The sequence below is a fragment of the Alligator mississippiensis genome, chromosome 10, assembly GCF_030867095.1.
Source record: "Alligator mississippiensis isolate rAllMis1 chromosome 10, rAllMis1, whole genome shotgun sequence".
Classification (NCBI taxonomy): Eukaryota; Metazoa; Chordata; order Crocodylia; family Alligatoridae; genus Alligator; species Alligator mississippiensis.
The window spans coordinates 13255801-13275728 of record NC_081833.1 but is presented as its reverse complement, the minus strand read 5'-3'; the positions used below and the strand labels follow the sequence as shown (position 1 = coordinate 13275728).

The 19928-nt window shown below is 44.6% G+C and overlaps 1 protein-coding gene across 3 annotated transcripts in view; it reads left to right on the top strand.

Annotated features, from left to right (window-relative positions):
- The window catches only part of ZDHHC8 (zinc finger DHHC-type palmitoyltransferase 8), a 192806-nt gene that overhangs the window by 160121 nt on the left and 12757 nt on the right, over nucleotides 1–19928 (top strand). For all 3 annotated transcript variants that reach the window (XR_009455133.1, XM_014598419.3, XM_019486621.2), the window contains exons 6-10: nucleotides 2830–2921; nucleotides 5552–5684; nucleotides 6432–6549; nucleotides 7395–7504; nucleotides 11558–12594. Coding sequence is in view for 2 of the 3 variants with exons in the window: in XM_014598419.3 (XP_014453905.1) it covers nucleotides 2830–2921; nucleotides 5552–5684; nucleotides 6432–6549; nucleotides 7395–7504; nucleotides 11558–12594 (1490 nt within the window). In the remaining variant the exon portion in view is untranslated. The remainder of the gene's footprint in view (nucleotides 1–2829; nucleotides 2922–5551; nucleotides 5685–6431; nucleotides 6550–7394; nucleotides 7505–11557; nucleotides 12595–19928) is intronic.

The following is a 19928-nucleotide window of genomic DNA, read 5'->3' as shown; positions in this document are numbered from 1 at the left end:
CAACCCCAAAAGTTAAAAAATGATGAGTTGAACTCAAATGAATCATAAGATTTAAAAAAAAACCAAAAAACGTAACTCGTGGTTTTGTTCTGCCTTCTGATTTTTGAGCCCTCCTGCCAACCCACAGTGTTCATGACAATGAGCAGTTATGAGCTAGCTCATTATCACACACTCACACATCGCTCCTATCTTGTTTTGCTTCTCCATATCACATGCTTGCCAGCATCTTGTCTCAAAAGGCCTGTGGAACTTTAATTTCTGTAAAATTAAACCAATGTGTATAGTACACTGCCCGGTCTGCAGAGCACCTCCCCAAAATGCCATTTAGTTAATGCTGCCCTACCTCAGCACCACGTCTCTGCAACTTGCTCTAGTCAACTCTGTGTCCCACTCACATTTCCCTCTGCCCCACAACATCTCTGTGCCCACATATCTGCCCCTTGTTGCTCTGCAAATGACTTCTCCTCTCATGCCCACGGACACTCTTCACATCCATACTTTTCCAGGGGAGGAAGCTGAGGGAGCAGCTCCAGCTCTGTGTAGGTTGTGATCCCAATATCACTGCAATATCTTACCGCCTTCCAAGTGTATGCTGAGTGATGTGACTAGCGTCTAGCACAGGTGCTCTGTTCTCTTTCTCCTCCTCTCCCCGTGTGGAGAATAGTGTGTGTAGTCCCAGATTTGGTTTGGGGGATTCTCTGTGTTTGAGAACCCAGGATGAAGAATTGTACCTCACACCTTGGAACAAAAGATGGGGAAGAGTGTGATACTCTTTAACTCCTTTGTGAGTCTACACTATCAAACCAGTTGTCAAGAAAGCCGTTTTCTACACAGATGAGGTTTCCCCATCGGATAGACAGTCCCATTGTGCCTGAAGAGTAGAGCCGTTGGCCACAACCCTTATTCTAGAGCTTAAGGTGATCTTTTAGCAATCCTGAGCCCTGGTAATGATGCATATGAGGGCTAAGACCATGAATTTGATTCTTTTCTATAGAACATGAGTATATAGGGTAGGTTTGATAGCAGAGGATAGGTTTGATGTGCTCACAGTAGGCCTTGTTGCTTAGGATCACACTGAACCATTCGGTACTAGTTGAACGAAAGGGCTGATGATTTTATGCCGGTGCATTGCTATTGTGCAGACAGGAAGTGATAGCCTCAGACCAGGTCTTCACCCACTAAGATGAGATGGGGTCACCTAGCCAACCAGAGAGGCAAGTACTACCCTAGATGCTGCTAGGTGAGAGCTTAAAATCAGTGAGCAATCCAGAACCACTCCTGAACTATCACCTGACATGGTGGATATGTGCCTTTGATCAAAAAATACACCCTGTGGCTGTAGACTCTTCAAAATACTTTCCTCCACCTGCCAGAATCTCCTCTGTTTTGTTTGGTTTCAGTGTCTACCAGCTGTTCTTCATCTCTACTTTAATCTTCTCCAAACACCTTGGAGAGGAGGGGGTAGAAAGCACCCTGTTCAAGTTCACAGATGACACTAAGATGTGGGGGGAAGTGGGTACGCTAGTAGGACAGAACAGGCTGCAAGCAGATCTAGACAGGTTACAGGGGTGGACCGAAGAGAACAGGATGGGATTCAACACTGACAAGTGCAGGGTAGCGCACCTGGGGAGGAAGAACCAGCAGCACACCTACTGGCTGGGGAACTCCCTTCTTGCCAGTGTTGAGACAGAAAAGGATCTTGGAGTCATCATTGATGCTACAATGAACATGGGCCGACAGTGTGGGGATGCGGTCAAGAAGGCCAACCATACCTTGTCGTCCATCCACAGATGCATCTCAAGCAGGTCCAAGGAGGTGATCCTCTCCCTTTATGCGACACTGGTCAGGCCGCAGCTGGAGTACTGAGTCCGGTTCTGGGTGCCGCACTTCAGGAGGGATGTGGCCAATATGGAGAGGGTCCAAAGGAGGGCTACCCACATGATCAGGGGGCAGCAGGGCAGGCCCTATGAAGAGAGGCTACAAGACCTGAACCTGTTCAGCCTCCAGAAGAGAAGGCTGAGAGGGGATCTAGTGGCTGTCTATAAACTAGTCAAGGGGGACCAGCAGGCAATGGGAGAGTCCCTGTTTCCCCCGAGCAATCCCGGGAGTTACAAGAAACAATGGACACAAGCTAGCGGAGGGTAGTTTCAGGCTAGACATTAGGAGGCGCTATTTCATTGTCAGGGCGGCTAGGACCTGGAACCAACTTCCAGAAGAAGTGGTGCTGGCTCCTACCCTGGGGGTCTTTAAAAGGAGGCTGAACGAACATCTGGCTGGGGTCGTTTGACCCCAGTACTCTTTCCTGCCACGGCAAGGGGTCGGACTAGATGATCTCAGGTCCCTTCCGACCCTACCAGCTATTAAACCTTGGTGGTAGTGTTATGGTCACATTTAGTAAAGGAAAGGTAGAGCTGTGTTATCTGCCTGTTGGTGGCAACCGAGTCCGCATTTAACCAGCTCACCTAATGGCTGCACGTAGATTGCTAGAGCAGAGAAAACCGATCCTTGTGGGGCTCTCCACGTGAGAGCCAATGGTCACGGTGCAGTTGCACATCCCTGCTTTTCTGGGTTTGCCCTCCCTTTTGGTGAGTGTGGCATTAGTTCCTGTTAGTGAAAGTGCAATGGGAAAATTATAGGGAGACGTGGATGTAGAAAGTCATGCATGGATGGGTCAGTTAAAAGGAGGGCGAAGCACTTAGTGAAAAGGATGTGCAAGGACAGCAGAAGTGCAGAACAGCCAAGACAGGCCCACCCACCCATGGAGTGCTAAGGTTTGGCTGGTGCCTCTTGTACGTCCGGTCTCGAGCGCTGCACTGAATGTTTTTCCAGGTGACGGGTAAGTTCCGTGGGGGTGTGAACCCTTTCACTCGAGGATGCTGTGGAAATGTGGAACATGTGCTCTGCAGTCCTCTGGCTCCCAGGTAAGGAGGAACAGTCTAAGGTAGGGTTTGGGTAAGGGGGATCAGAGGCAAAAAATACTGCATGTAAATCAGACCTGAGTTCCAAAGGGATTCAATTTAGCCTTCTGGGCTATCCAGAGTCTGGCATCCCTCATTCCTGAAAGCTGCCCGAGAGACATGGAGGCCACATCATGATGCATTGGCAGAGCTCTAGGGAAGCTTGCAGAGAGCCACCTTTACTTTGACAGCTCTAGCCAATCTGGCCAGTTTCTTCTTTAATGTAATTCACTTTTTTCATTCTCTAGACGCATGTTTGTGACAAACAGGCTAAATGATACTGGCAGCTTCTTGATTTTTTTTAATTTTTTCAGCCAATCCATCCTTGTTCAGAAGGATCCTCATGGGTTGATAACCGGTCCCGCCCTTCTATAATGTTGATTCTTAATGTTCATTCTTCAGGTTGTTTTATCCAGTGAAATTCAGTAACTGGGTAGATCCATGTTGGCCATAACCTTCCTAACACAGCTCACTCTCTATGTTGCTCGCTCTTCCTCACAAATAACCATATTCAAATACCTGAAGGGTGGTTATAAAGAGGATGGGGTAGATTATTCTCTGTGGCTTCAGAGACGAGCCAAAAGCAGCAGTCTTAAATTGCAGCAAGGAACATTTTAAGACCTTTCTGAGGATTAGGGTGGTTAAGTATTGGAATAGACTGAGTTAAAAAATGATGATTCCAGAAGAGGCTGCCCGGAAGGCGTAGAATCTCCATCCTTGGAAGTTTTTAGACAGATACTGACTGGGATGGCTTAGTCAGAGATTGATCCTGCCTTGAGCAGGGGTCTGGACTAGATGACCTCCTGAGGTCCCTTCCAGCCACACTTTTCTATAAAGGTGCTGAGTTGTCCAGCACACACATCCTTTTAATGATGCTATGAGTGGGATGAATATGGGCTTTTCAAGATGCTGAGCTATCCCAACCTACACATGCTTTTGTTTGCAGCATGTGTTTTTTGCTGATTAGACAGCAAGCAAATCTTAGGAGAGTGTTGCGAAGGTGTTAACTGAGAGGACTGAAGCCTCAATTGCCTGCACTCACCAGGATTTGAATTGGCAGAGTGTTAAAATCTGATTGGTGTCTATGCTGGACTCTTAATTTTCTTTTGTAGTCTTCTTGTCCAGATAAAGTACTGAGGAGTGTCATCTTTTTTTAACAGCCACTGCCATACTCAGATGGCCTTTCAGAGTTTACAGAATTTAGAATTTACACTCTGAGGGTTTTACCAAGACCCACAAAACTGTCAGATATATTCTTCCTGAAAAACTTATGGGAGTCACTCCAGAAACCACCACTGCTGAAATGTCCTGTCCACTAGCCAAATCAGAGGAAGTTTCCATGGGTATTTTGCTTTCATGCCCCCTTGGATCATATGCTGGTGGTGTCTCCGTTAAATGTGTTGCTTTGTTTTCCTCCATCTATGTGTAAGCTTTGTCTCCCCTACATATGTTATCCTTGTAAGTGCAGCTTTGCAAAAGTCTGTTAATTTGCTCAACTGGGGATCAGTGCTTTCTTGATGAGTGTAAAATATCGTTAGCTTTTCATTAGCCATAATAATGGCAAGGGGTTTGCTAAGTAGTTCTTGCTTGATCTGGCAATTTTTGTAAGCATTTTGTAAATGGGCTTTCTGAGAGATTGGGCACATCTAACAATCTGGAGAACACACTTCCTTTCTCTTCTCATCTGGGAATGTGGAAGTCTCCTGTAGGGCTATTTGACAAGGCACATTAGTGCAATTTTTGAGACCATACTATCTAGCTGAACAACTTGTGTTATTTTTGGTATATAGGAACTCCCAGGTGTAGTGGTTGAAATAGCAGATGGGATGCCCTCAGTTACATGAAGTGTAATACACAGCTGATGAACTTTTTCTTTTCTTTTCTTTTCTTTGTTGTCAGAATAAGGACCTTTAACATGGGAACCACTAAATATAGTGACTCACTTCACTATGGAAAATACAGAAGGGTCAAGCATCACTATTAAAATACAGTTGCTCCCTCCCCCAGCAGTGAAACAAACCCATCACTTCTTACCTAATTCCCAGAAATTCTACTTTAACAATAAGTCCTAGTGTTGCTGAGGAAAGTAGAAAGTAAGGTGAAGTCCAGCGGGGCAATGTCATTCCTGAAATGTGTGTTCTGATGTTAGCCTCCCTAGAAAGGATCTAACTTTCCCACACCCACTGCTGCCTCCCCAGAGGTTTGTATGTCTTCTAACTGCAGAGACACCAACTCCAGTTTGGCTTGCACGTATCTTCTTGTGTCACCTATACTTCTACAGAAATCCATGCTTTATTGAGAGGTGGCAGTCTGCTGTCTTCTTCCTGCTCCTCACCCAAATTACATTTGAGTATTGAAGATCAGTGCAAAACTTCTGGGCTTCTTTATTGCTACCTCTCCCATTTATCTCCTGAGATCCACTCCAACCATTGTATTGCTGCTTTAAAATAACCTGTGCAGGCATCCACTGAGAGAAATCTTTTCCTCGCACAGACTTTATCAAATCTCTTAAATTGTACTGCACATATGAGATTTTCTTGTCTGCATGCTATGCTTTTTTAAAAAAAATGATTGATATTGAATTGATTGATCAGGTACATTGCTGAGCCAAAGAAAAAGCAGGCTGTGAGTGTGAAACCTCCTTTCCTCAGACCAGATCTATGCGAGCGACAGATCACAGTGAAGATAAGTGATAATGGGATCCAAGCCAATCTTAACCGCAGCAAGGTAAAACAGCCCTCAGTACCCTCTGTTTAGCAGTAGGACTTGAAATTCTTTCCTACAGCTGAAAATAACTCTGGTCATTGGAAACACAGAGAAAATACACCTCTGGAAGAACATGAAGACAGGTCCTCTCCCAAGACACTGAATTTTGAAATTAAACCAGGAACAATAATATCAAGTGGCTGTTGACACTGAAAGTTTACTTTTTGTAATTCTCTAACAGGAGAGCAGTTGTGTTTTTAGAAGGAGATGTTTTTCCTTTGTGATAAGTTGGGTGAATTCTGGCAGGGGTCCTTTTAACTTCTTGGTCTTCGGATTATTTTTATCCAATCTGCACTGTGCTGATGTCAGAAATCCTTGCACCAGATTTGCTAAAGACAGGCCTTAAGGTTCAAACATGCAGTCAGTAGTCAGCATACTGGGCTGGGAACCAGAAGAGCTGAGAACCTTTCATAGCTGTGCCATTGACAGTGACAGAGCAGCATGTCATTCTACATGCCTCAGTCTCATCTGGTGTATAATGAAGATGTCTTCACTTTTGTTAGATATTGTGGGATTTATGGTGCTAAATGTCATAGCCATTAGCAGTTATTCTTCAGCCTTATTCTAGCAAACTCCTGGTTTAGTCTTCTTGTTTTTAAATGACTATTAGCTGCTGAGTTAACATGTGGTATAACATGCCCTTGCATTAGTAAGCCCTCACTCTTTAATGCCATTAACATTGCTCTTTCATGCCATGGTTATTTGCAGTCTAAAATTAGCCTGGAGGGTCTGGAGGATAAAACCATGGATGTGCAGCCACCTCTGCCACCCAAAGGAGATCCAAGCAAGTACTCAGAATTAAAAGGGCAACTGGGGACCAGTGAAGGTACAGTGACCTGTTCAAAACTTTATTTTTGATGGAATGAAAATATTTTAGTCTACCAAATAGGTGTTCACCATTCTTCCACAAGTGTCATGGGCTCTGTTCCTTGAATTCTGGAGGTAGCTCTCAAATCTTAGTTTGTGCTTCTGCCCCAGCCCAGAGAAGGAGATTCAAAGAGCAAGGACAAGGCACCAGCTCGGCCTGCCTGCATGGGTTGTGCACTGGTCAGAGTCTTAGGTTTGGGTCCTGCTGTCTCCCATATTCGGATGGCAGCCCTTTCTGTTGTTTTAGCACTGGTTGTTTCATGGAAGAGGCAAGAGGAGCCAGAAATGTGTGCACGGGTGGTTTGGAAGCGCCTCCAAATGAGGCCATGGAGCTTGGGCAGTGAGACATCTAATTTCAAAAGTGTTTCAATTAAATGTTTCAGCATTTTCAAAATTTCTCTTGCACCTTTTTCAGCTAAAGCTTTTTGCAGGATTCAGCCTAATTTGCAAACCATGTTGGTCTGTGAAAGGCCATTTTCAGTGAACTTACTATATCAATTGAAGAAAATGTTGCCTGGGTACAGCTATGGTATCTTGTGTTTCCCTTGTTTTATTTACACTGTAAGCGCTCTGGACCAGGGAATAGAGGGATCCAGTCCTGCAAAGAGAGACAGTGAAATGCACAGTTACTGCCGTGTGGAACTCCACATAGGAGCACATACATGCAAGGTTTTTATCTCTTTGCAGGACTGGGCCAAATCTGAAAAGTGCCATGTATGTTTATGGAGTAGCATACCAATAATGGTGAATGCCCCAATCTCATCACACTGTTAATATACACTCTGTTGGCATTTGTTTTTTCAGAGGGTGGTCTTTCACCCAAAATGATCAGCCCCCCCACTCCTGCCATGTATAAGTATCGACCAGCGTTCAGCAACAATCCCAAAGTCCACTACCACGCTGCAGCTGAGCAGGTGAGCATGCCGCACAAGCCCAGAAAAACTTGTTCCCAACTTGCACTAGGCAACTTCAACATGATGATAAATTTACCTCAAGACTGTTGTGCATGTTACAATCTGGAAGTAAATACTGGTATTTAGCAGTTAGACAGAATGGCACTTCCCAGGCTGAATATACAGTGCAGCTGGCATGAAATCATATCTACTTTTTCCATATTCCTGTAACTGTCAGGATTGATAAAAGATGCCCTATTGACAAATGTGCCCTGTTGCTTTACTAAATTTGAGGCCTGATCCTGAGAAGCTGAGAACTGTTCATTCCCATTGACTTCAGCTAACATGGATCCCAAACCTGTGTGCTTCAGTGGAAGTTATATGTACTTAGCACTTCTCAAGACCAGACCCTTTAGGCTGATGAATAACAAGCTCTAGTGATTTCTTAACATATAAGCTTACTGAGCAGGAAGAACTTGGATTTCCAAGGGGGATTGTCTCATTGTTGAAATGAATATGAGCATAAATTCAAACTGCTCTAACCTTTATTCCAAGTACTTTTGGTTATGATGGTTCGATGTCTAGTTGACAGCTGGTGCCCCAGGGGTTAGTGCTGGGGCCAGTTGTGTTCAGTATATCAGTGATCTGGAAGATGGGATGGAGCGCACCCTCAGCAAGTTTGCAGATGACACCAAGCTGGGGAGAGTAGTAGATAGACTAGAGGGTAGAGCTAGGATTCAGAGAGACCTAGACAAATTGGAGGATTGGACCAAAAGGAATTTCATGAGGTTCAAGGACAAGTGCACGTAGGATGGAACAATCCTATGCACTGGTTCAGGCTGGGGACAGCTCTGCAGAAAAGGACCTGGGGGTTACAGTGGACAATAAGCTGAATATGAACCAACAGTGTGCCCTTGTTGTGAAGCAGGCTACCAGCGTGTAAGCTGCATTAGAAGAAGCATTGCCAGCAGATTGAGGGAAGTGATTATTCCCCTCTATTTGGCACTGGTGAGGCCACATCTGGAGTGCATTGGACCTCCCACTACAGAAAGGATGTGGACAAACTGGAAAGAGGCCAGCAGAGGGCAACAAAAATGGTTAGGGGGCTGGGGGGCATATGAGTAGGTCATAAGAAAGGCGGTTTTTGCCTCCCAGCCAATCAGCAGCATGGGGGGGGGGGGGGGGGGAATGAGCAAGATTAAAGCTGTGCAGCGCACTTCCACTGCGATTTTGGTAGGTCCCTACTTATGACAAGAGGCTGAGGGAACTGGGCTCGTTTAGTCTGGAGAAAAGAAGATTGAGGGGGGATTTAATAGCAGCCTTCAACTACTTGAAGGGTGGTTTTAAAGAGGACGGAGCTGGACTGTTCTCAGTGGTGGGAGATGACAAAGCAAGGAGAAAAGGTCTCAAGTTGCAGCAAGGGAAGATTAGGTTAGATATTAGGAAAAACTTTCTCATGAGGGGAGTAATAAAGTACTGGAACAGGTTAGTCAGGAAGGTTTTGGATTCTCCATCCTTGGAGGTTTTTAAGACCCAGCTAGACAAAGCCTTGGCTGGGATGATCTAGTTGGGGATGGTCCTATTTTGAGCACGGGGTTAGACTCGATGACTTCCTGAGGTCCCTTCTGACCCTAATTTTCTATGATTCTATGATTCAAGGTTTTTTTTAAACACAGTTTACACCATCTCTTTCCATTATACATATATAATGTCAACACAGTTAAAAGGACATACTCTCCTGGAAAATGGACTAAAAAATTGCCCATGGCAAAGTCCATGTATACCTTTTATATACGGAAAGAAATTTCTCCTGAAACAAATAGCCCAGTGCTGTTTTCCTACAATTAATTTCAGCAACTCCTCCAAGATCATCCTGCAACCAGGGGCCAGCAGTAATTAAAAAAATAAAATAAAAGGAAAATATAGTACACGAGATATGAAACAAGAGGCAGATTAAAGCATATTTTAGACATCAGTGTTGGAGATTGAGGAAAGAGGCATATGTTAAATGATGGAGAAAAATTTAATAGTGTCCTTTTAACGTTGCAAAAGCAAGTGGTGCCTGCTCACTCAACAGCAGGAATTCCATCTCAGTGATTCTTTAGTAGTGCTAAGAACTGAAGGTTTTGGTTGTGCTGCAGTAATTACTGATAAATCTTGCTTTCTGGATCTGTCCACTGAATGATGAAGAGATTGCCTTGTGAAAGGGAGCTTTTCAGTACGTGCATACTGCACAGGGCTGGTTGTACCCAAAAATCTCATCATCTTCACTTTATTACCTGACATATGACTTGCTAGCCATTTCAAAACACCATATTTACAGGTGTCAGCAAGCACTTACCTGCAGTGTTGAGCTGTGCAAGCAGCACAGTGCAACACAGGCAGTAATCCAGGTCTTGGTGCAGCATGTAACATAACCTCCGAAGGCGAACTTATATTCATTCAGGATGTGTAGCATGAGACACTCTAATCACACCAAAGACCTTATAGGTTCCAGGGATTGGTAATGAAGTACAGAGACTCTAACCTCTATGTTTCTGGTACTGATCCCACCCTAGCATGACAATTTATTTTAGGCTGAACAATCTCTATTAAATGAGGTGCATGATCTGGGGTAACTTGGTAGAAAACGAATGTGTACATCATAAAAACTGGTACACAATGGGCACCCACTGGCAGGCTCAGAGGCCTGCAGATGGCTATCAAGCCATACCCACCTAGTTGGGAGGGACAGCTGTCTCCCTTCAGACATAAAGTGCAGAGGTGCTGCTTCTGCCTGTGCAATCCCCATTTTTCAGCCTGTCCATCTAGCACCATTCCCAATCAGTGAAAACAACCAGCAAGAAAACAGCAGAACATGTTGCAGGGAAGAGGCGTATGCCAAGGCACTACATCAATTCTTCCTCGTTGAGTCCATCATTCCTTTTTTCCTGAAACAAGCAACTCTGTTTCCACACAGCTGAAGGTAGTGAGGTCCTGTACACATTTTTCTATCTTCCGGTTCAAAGATGCAACTTTGAGGTAAAAATTAACAAAAAAAAGAGGTAGTCATTTATGCTTTTTCATATTTTTCTCATTCCTTAAAAAAATGAAAAAAGGCAAATGGCCCTGATTGCTATTCCAATTACGCATTCATGGGATCACGTTTTAAGTTACAGTGAAACCTGTCTCATGGGACAAGCAAAAATCAGTTTCTTAGGAGGGAATAGCTTTTAACTAAAGACTGAGCAGAATTATAATTCATCTTTCATACACTTTACAGTGATCATGTACAATTAAGGGGTCTTCTTCCTGGTTTTGGTGCATATACAAACAGTATATGGTTCACATTTCTTGAGTAGAATTTTATTCTACTCAAAACATGTAGTGAATAAAGAGAGACTTCTCAACTGCTGCATCAAGACCATAACCTTCAGATCTTCCAAAGTTACTTTTGACTTAAGCAGCTTTTGTATTCAGGTGCTCAAAATCCAAGCTTTGAGTTGAATGTCAGAACTATTGAGCGGTTGAAGTTGAAGTTGACACGAATTTAGTTGAAGTAGACACGAATTCCAGTTGAAGTTGACACGAATCTAACTAGGTTCAGCACCACTGAAAGTAACCCTGAGGTGGGTCTGGCTAAGCACCCACGGATGGAGGGCCCAAAAATCAGAAGCTTGTCTTGGAAAACGTTATCTCTAAGCTGCAGGGACAACGTTTTCCAAGGTTATTATTGTCAGGTCAGAATCTGGCCTACCTTGACAAGGGTACAATTTGGAGGGTCCTGTCATCTCTGTTTTCAAAGGTCATTCAGTGCTCATGTCTCAGCATATTTACTTTAATCAATATTACTCAACCAACACTTAACCAATAGATATTAATCCTCCTCATCTCTGACATAATTCCCATGCTGAAGGTGAGGACTCTGAGGCACAGAGGTTAAGGGACTCTTTCAAGCCCTTGTAATGTTTCTGCATCATACCTGGGCTGAGAGAACCTGACTTCCAGCTCTGTTCTTGCTGCACTCTTATTCTACACAAACCACCCTGCATATAGTATGTCCTTTCCTTTCTCACTTTTACCTCTCTCTTTTAGATCACCATGCAGGAGGGGCATAGTCAAGGTGTTATGATAGAAGAGGATGGCAGGAGCCTTGATTACCAATCAGAGCCCAACCTGGACATCCCTAACTACAGGAAGAGCTCCCTGCACAAGACTTATCAGTCCTCACCAATTCAGATAGACTCCTTTGCCATCAATTCACGATCCCTGAGCCTGAAGTCTGCCAGCAGAAGAGGAACAGATAAAGTGCCCCTTCACCCAATAAATTCAGAAGGGGCTGCTTCTACTCCGTACAAAAGCATCTTTTCCCCCAATTCCCTGTCCAACAGAAATGGAAGCCTTTCTTATGACAGCTTGCTAAATCCTATGTCCCCCTCGGGAAGGAAATGCGTCACCCATTCTGCAGTTGGCTCCGTTGGGTACCATTCACCATATCTGTCAGCCAAAATGTGCCATCTCCGGGGGAGTGAGCTACAGCGCCAGCCACCACAGAGCTTCAGCCCAGTGCTTGGGAGCCCAGCTTCACATCAGCGGGACCCCTCTCCAGTACGCTATGACAACCTCTCGAAAACCATCATGGCCTCCATCCAGGAGAGGAAAGAAATGGAAGAAAGGGAGAAGCTCCTCCACTCGCACCCAGATTCAGTGTTTGCAGACTCTGGTGTCTATGACACCCCTAGCTCTTATAGTCTTCAGCAAGTCAGCATGCTGTCTGAAGACCCTCGCAGCATGGCAATGAGATATGGATCTAGAGACAATCTGATATCTGCTACCAGTTTTAGCACAAGGAACCCTTTACTGCAGTCCTCGGTGTCTTCACTTTCGAGTGCAATGACAAGGGCACCAAGGACTTCCACAACTTCCCTTCAAGCTGATTTAGCTAATAACAATGTCCAGTCTCATCAGGCCCTACAGGGCAGGGTGAGCAATGGCTCCTACAAGTCACCAGGCCACCAGGTCCCATCATCTCCTACGGGGATGCCTAGATCGCCCTCTTATGGAGGTCCGAAGGCCGTCTCATTTGTTAACACTGTGGAAATTACAGAGGTGCAGTCGGTAGGAGCACAAAGGTATGGATTGCTTTAATGGCTTCTAAGCAACAGGATCCTGCTTGCAGTTGAGTACAAGAGTAGTTATTAACTGGCAGAACCCAGTCTGCTTATTTGCTTGAGAATAACAAGGATTATGATTTATGTGTGAGTGGCTCTTAAGTCCCGAGTCTTATAACAACCTAATTATCATCAAACACGTGTTCGTTTGTCGTTTCCTAGGCTATAAGTTGGACCAAGGAGTTTTAACATGATGAAATGCTGTGGTATGGATTTGCCTCTTTTTTGCAATGTGTTTCAATTATGGTAGAGCATTCCCTTTACAGTTTTATATGCGTGATTTTGGCTTGGTACAAGATGTGGATTTCCCCCTTCAGTGGTAGTGAAGTTAAATTTCCCTTTACAGTTTTATATGCATGATTTTGGCTTGGTACAAGATGTGGATTTCCCCCTTCAGTGGTAGTGAAATTAAATTTTACCATGTGAAAGGTGTTAAGGGTGAGTCTCTACACAGTCACAGCTCTGAAAAAAAGCCCCAATCGACCACTCCCAGATCATGGATTTTAACCCCAGAAATGAGGCACTGAGTGTGCTTTGGGGCACACAAAGCCTCTGCTCTGGAGCATGCTGGAAACCCTCCAAGCACATCACTGCATCATTTCTTGGAAGCAGGTGGATGGGGGCTTATTTCCTCAGGGCTTGACTGAGCACTCTTTCCCCATAGTATACATACACCTTAAATCAGTGGTGCTCAACCTTTTTCCTTGGTGGCCCAGATGAGCAGTGCCCAGGATGCCCGCAGGCCAGATGTGGCTGATGGCCCTGATCCGGTGCTGGGGGTCTGGGTGCAGACTGACCTGATCCAACCTCACAGGGGGAAGGGTGTGTGGCGCAGCCTCATCCAGCCATATGGGATAAGGTGGTGTGGCCTGGCCCTGATACAGCTGGGTGGAGGAAAGGGGGCATGGGCCAGCCCCAGGCCAGCCCTGTAGGTGGAAGGGGCATGGCCCAGCCCCAACCTGGCTGCATAGGAGTAAGGGAGTGTGGCCCAGCCTTGATTCAGCTGGGCAGGGGGAAGAGAGCATGGCCTGCCCAAACCCCGCTGTGCTGGGAGAAGGGGTTGTGGCCCGGGACTAATCTGACTGGGAATTTGGCAGTGGCGGAGGGTAGCCTCTGTTCCCCCGCTGCCAAATTTCCCAACCTGTAGGGAGCCCCACGGGCCAAATGCGGGTCATGTTTGGCCCTGCCTTAAATCAATCAACCAAAGTTGTGAAGTCCTGGTGGAGTTAGGCTCTAGCTAGTGCTTAATAGAATGAATGAATCATGCACAGGTTTGGGGACTTATTCTGCCAGTGTCACCCGTGTTGGGGAGACTGGCAGAATGTGCCCCCACTTTCTAACCTAGGGCTAGGGCTAGCCTCAGGTGTTACTTGGTATAAGTAAGGCTTGTAGTGTGATTGTGCTGGATGCAGGGTAATGTACAATGACCGAGAGTGGTGGCCACTTGGAACCTGTCAGTGGCTAGCTGAGGTCTTTCATAGGGAAGGAGAAGAGTGCAATGTGAAAACGTACTTGTATTATGACACATGATAGGTTACAAATGTGTTATTTTACTACGTCCCATAAATTATTTGTGGTAACAGTAAACGAAGAAAGTGTCTCATTCCCAAAACCATTCTTTTTTATTTAAAAAAATGATTTACTTTAATTTCATTCGTCTCCCCAAGTGCATTGCTTGCAAAAGCGCTCGAGTTGGTTAGGCTGTAATATTACACTTCTATAGTCATTGCGATTATCAGTCAAATCAGGTCGGCCAGTTAGCTAAAACAATTTGCAAAAGCTGACTTGCATGGGCAGCAATTTTTGGATTGTTCTACGTTGCTGCCATGAGGTACTGCTTAAAGTGTTGATTTTCTTACCCTTCTCCACTTTAGGTTTGACATGGATCCATTTCCATTGGCTCTTCCTTTCTAGGACTAATAACCATTTGCAACAAATAATTCATACGTGGATTAAAATTCTTGTGGATTTTAGCATAGTACTGAATAGACTGTAGCTTCTTCAGTCGTAGCTATTTGAAAGGGTTTAATATTTTAGGGGCAGGGTGGCAGAGCAATTAAGGCATCTTGCTGCAGATGCAGAGGTATGAATTTGAGCCTTGTTTTAGAATTGGTTTGAAAGCCCCACATCTAACTGGGGACTTGGACATGGAGGCTAAGGGATCAAAGGTGCCCAGCTACAGCGCGCTTCTCCATACGTGTGCCACTGTGTGCCATTAACTGCAGAAAACAGAAGTGCTCAGCTTTTGATTTTTTTTTTTTAATTTAAACTTTTTGGAGTGTTCTTATTAACTAGGGCTTATCTGTGAAGGATTGAGTATTTGATAGACCTGTGTTGATGTGATGGGTTAGACGAGTCAAATTTTTTGTCTGTTCCCTAAATGATTAACTGTTTAAACATTTGCACATGAGAACTTAAAAACTGGCTTCCTTGAATATTTGCTGTCACCACTTGGAAATCAGCTTCCTACAAACATCCATTCCAGTAAATCTGTTAGGCAAAAAATTCTCAGAAAGGGGAAATACAAGGCAAGGAATAGGACATGAAGTGGGATTTAAAAAATGCGAAGTAGATGGAGTTTAAATATATAAAACTTACCATTAAGCCCTCCACAGTCATCACCTCTTGAAGAGTTTCAGCAGATAGACCAGGAACTGAATGGACATGCAGACTGAATTAATTCCATTATGGAGGTGGTTCCCAGTAGGAGAGGATAGAGACCGATTGATGGGCAGCATTTGGGAAGCTAGCACCAATACTCCTCTTGTCAGACCCAACCTATGGATGAACAAAGAGCCTTGGTTTGGAGTTGGTAGAAGATCCTTTCTCACTGGTTTCTGAACCATGTAGTTCTCGCTCTTCTTTGGGGAAAATACGTGCCTTGATATTGAAGGCCTGCAAATATGTTACACAGCCTAGACTGCAGCTGCTTCAGCTGTGTAAACCTTGGAGAGATCTTATGCTGTTCAATGGGGAGGTGAGGTTTTCTCAGCACTTTGTCCACTTTATCATCCTTTCCAGTTAGTCTCCAAGTATCACGGTTCAGTTTTAATTCACAAATTAGGAAAGCTATTAAAACACTGAAGACTTTATTGGGCCTGCACAAAAATAGTGTACATTTTTCCAACGCTTGAATTGCAGCTGGTAACATAATTTGCTGTTCTGCCAGCAGACAAACTTCAGTGAGACACCCATGAAAGTCTTCCTCTCTTCTCATATATTAAACTAAGGGGTTTATTTTATTCAAAAGAACTGTGTGTTTTCCCTTCCGTGACTGCCCTCAGTTTGATCCCCGGAGATGTTGGCTCCTGTTATTGTTGTTAGTAAGGAGAGCAATGCCAACATGATAAGCATTTTGCGTGTTCTGGGTGTCTGCCTTTTGGTAACACTGTCATCTTGTTGATCTTACCACTTCCAGCTTGGCAGGGGGTAGGATGGTGTCTGTAAATCTGTTCCAGCTCAGATATTTGAAATTTTCAAGCAAGTGAAAGTCTACTTAAATGGTATTATTCCCCTAAAAGGCCTGGATACCCATTTGAAATTAGACAAATCTGACAGAATGCAGTACCTCTGAAAATGAGCCACTTCCTTAGGTGGCTTCATAGTGCCTAAAGCCATTCATCTAAACCAGCAAGTTTCAAACTTCTGCCTTGCAAAGGGAAATGCTCCATTTGTGGAGGAGGTCTGTGCTAGTAAGTCCCTTTCCACCCGATGTTATTCTGAGAGCAACACTGGAGACAGAACTGACATCCCCTTCTCCCAATGTCCTTCTCTTATTTCATAAAAGATCTCCAGACTCCGGGCACTACATGCTGAGAAAAAACTAGACCATGTAGGCCTCGTCTGCTGGCGATTTCAGCTGTTTGCAATCCACTGGATTTGAGTGAGAGGGAACATGGTATAAGTCAAAGCAGAATTTGGTGCTGGGATTGTATGCACTGAATGTAGATGGCTTCAGAATTTAGGGAGCGACGGGTGTAGGGGGTAAGGTAACAACCAACTATAAGGACCATACATTGCTGGAAACATTGCTTATTTTCCCCCTTAGCATGTAGCTGACCTAGAGAGACCCCACATCATGAAAAGACGTTCTCTGGCTGGAGTGACAGCTCTGGGCAGAGCCTTTCCTTGATTCTCACTATTACAATAGGTCCCCTTTGTGCTAGACACTGAGCAAAGGGTAGGCACTGCACTCCTGTTGTGCTCTGCCACTGAGAAGTCCCCCAGAATATCAGTTTAAGTCAGTCCACTTTAGAGCAAGCCTAGGGCAGGGCCAGAATTATGGAGGTGCAAAAATGGCATCCAGTTGTGCACTGGAAAGGAAGAATGGAATAGCTGACTCGTTCTACTTTACCTGGCTTCCCTCTAATGCACCATTGTTTCACAGGGAGAGACCAACAAAAAGAGGCCAGTGGAGGAAAAGGGGACAGCTGTAAAATCCTGAGCTAAAGTGCATCAAGGAAACTCGGGTCAGAGAAACAAAATTCTCATGGAAATAATAAACTTATTCAGTATGTGCAGCTGAACACGTGTTCCCTTTATTTCCCTTTAACTGTTTCATTTCCTCTGGTTTTATGTTCCACTGCTGACCTCTACTGAACAGAAGTCTTTTTCATTCACTTTTTACTGAAAGATCAGGGAAGTTGGGCTTTAAGTCATCTCAGAAACTTGTTTCTGAAGCCAGTTTTCTTGTTCCCAACTCTCAAACCATGGTATAAAGAATGGAAAGTCTGACTTCAGCCAGACAAGACCCCTTGCCTTAGCTGCATCAGCACAGAAAATCCGTGATCAGACTCTGGACTTAATCTCTGTTTACCCCAGAGAATATGACTGTTCATCCCAAAAACTCTGTTCCACTTGTCTGTGTTCATGGCCCAGCCCACAACACAGCACTGTGTCCAGTGAATATCATCCTCAAATACCTGACTGCTCTACAGTTAATTGTGGTGCAGACTCTCAGAAACTCGAGTGATATAGACTGCAGAAATAGAAAGGCAACCCTTGCTGCAGCCAGTTCATGACTGTGTTCCTTCAGGAGCTTCTGAAAAAAGGTGAGGACCAAGAGCTCTACCTGGTCTCCACTTTGTGAAAATAAAGAAAAAATAAGGTGAGTATCCAACAACTTTATGGGACTCCTCTCATGATTTCCCAGTGTTCTCGAGTGCCTTCCCAAATCTCTCACTAGCCAGGGCTGTGGGGACCTGAGAATGCTTCTACATGTGCAATTAATGCAAAGCAATACACTCTGGAGTAGTTTGAGCTGGAGTAAACTACTCCCAGGTGCAGCATCAATACGTGTGCCCAGGACGGCAGGAGTTTGAGCTGGAACAGGGCAGGCCCAGGCTGGCAGGGAACACGGGGTCAGCCCCAGGCTCCAGGTGGTAGTGTCAGGTGGCAGGGCTGGGGCACAAGGGTACAGAAAGTGCAAAGTTGTGTGCCTAGCTGGCAGGCAGGGGTCTGAGCCCTGGCTGGCTGGGCTGCCCACAGTCAGCGTCTACACATGCATCTAATCACCATAAAGTCTCTATCTTAAGATAGTACTGTCTCTATCTTACTGCAGCATTAGTTTAGTTAATTAGTTTACTGCAGCCTAGTACCATTGCATATGTAGACGGTGATGCTTTACTCTGCATCTAATTAATCTACTTCACAGTAAAGTACATGTATAGATGCGGCCTGAGAGATGGGGACTGGGGGGTAATGAGACTAGTACTGAACTGCCCGCCTGCAGTGTCAATGAAGGGCAAAACTCATCAGCATGGACGCTTACCCCCATGCTATCTTGCTGGTTCTGTTACGCATGGCTTAGTTCTCTGGAGCAGGAGCAGCCTAAATGTGTAGTAGAAGTTCAGCTGGCCTGAGATACTAGAACTGCTTCTTCAGCTGCAGGGCAGAGCAGTCATATTGGTTGCTAAATAAAACTCTGCTCCTAAATCCCAGTGACACTTTGGGCAAGTAGAGAGATGAGTAATACCTTTGGGGGACAGTCTGTTTTGGGAACATATAGCAGCAAGGTAAAGCAAAAATTCACCAGCTGAGTGCAATAAATCCTATCTATAACATCAGATTCTTTGAAAAGGAGCCATGTTCTAAACTAATGCAAAATGCCTGGGCTGGCAGATCGTCTGCCAGTATGCCTGTTAAAACCTTTCCTGACACAAAGTTACTGCCGCTATAAGTGCATACCAGTGATTTCATATTGAGGTAGTAGAATCATACAAAATGAGGGTTGGAAGGGACCTCAGGAGGTTGCATCTAGTCCAACCCCCTGCTCAAAGCAGGACCATCCCCAACTAGATCATTCCAGCCAGGGCTTTGTCTAGCCAGGCCTTTAAAATTTTAATACTATGCTGTAACCTAGTCTAGAACGGTTGTGCTCCATCCACCTTGACAGTAAGTTGCATGAAAGGAAATGGTTTTAAAGATTCCAAATTTTAAAAATACCTTCAGAATATGGCTCATTTTTGCAAAGCAGATAGGACCTAAAGAGTCCAAGAAGGCTCTTGTGCTTGCTGAAGTCAATAGGGAAACTCCCATTAGAATCAACAGGCTTTAAATCATATTGTAAATTAACACATTCATGAAAGCCAAGCAACAAATCTCTTTCTCCATTTTGGTTTACAGGGAGGATTGTAAGTATAAACAGGATCATGTTAGACAGCCTCACCCACAGGCCACCAGTGGAGTCTAGTTAGTACCAGTTGCATCTCTTTTCTGCGCGAGTCAAAGCAGCTGGCTGACAGTTGGCTCTCTTCTCCTAGACTAGCCACTAAATGGGGGCAGGAAAAACTACCTTAGTATCATGATTTAATATCGTTGACTCTTTTAACTGACATTCCTCATTGAAATGAGTTGGCTTTCTCCTTAAAATGTAAAGGCACACTGCAGCTGTATTGACTAAGCCTTCCTCTTGCCGTAAAGCAATCCCGATCTGAAAGGTAGCGCTGCAAGATTGATGGGCCAGACATTTGGAGCAATCAAATAAGAGAATCTGCCTCTGGGCAGAAAGTAACCTTGTTTGTTTCAGCAAATTCCCTCCATGCTCCACTACAGTCTCACCTGCAGGCAACTGGTTATGATGGATGAGGGATTTACACTGTCCTTTAAACAGTTTAACTTTTTCAGTGCTGTTATTTCTTTCATAAAGATTGTATTTGTCATAATTGTTTTGCACCAGATTCTTCTGCGTAGCTGCTTCTGTGATCTGCATGTCTATACCACTCATTATTGTAACCTGATTGATTTAACCCAGCTCAGGAGGGGCCTCCTCCTGCAAAGGGAATATTGGATGTAGA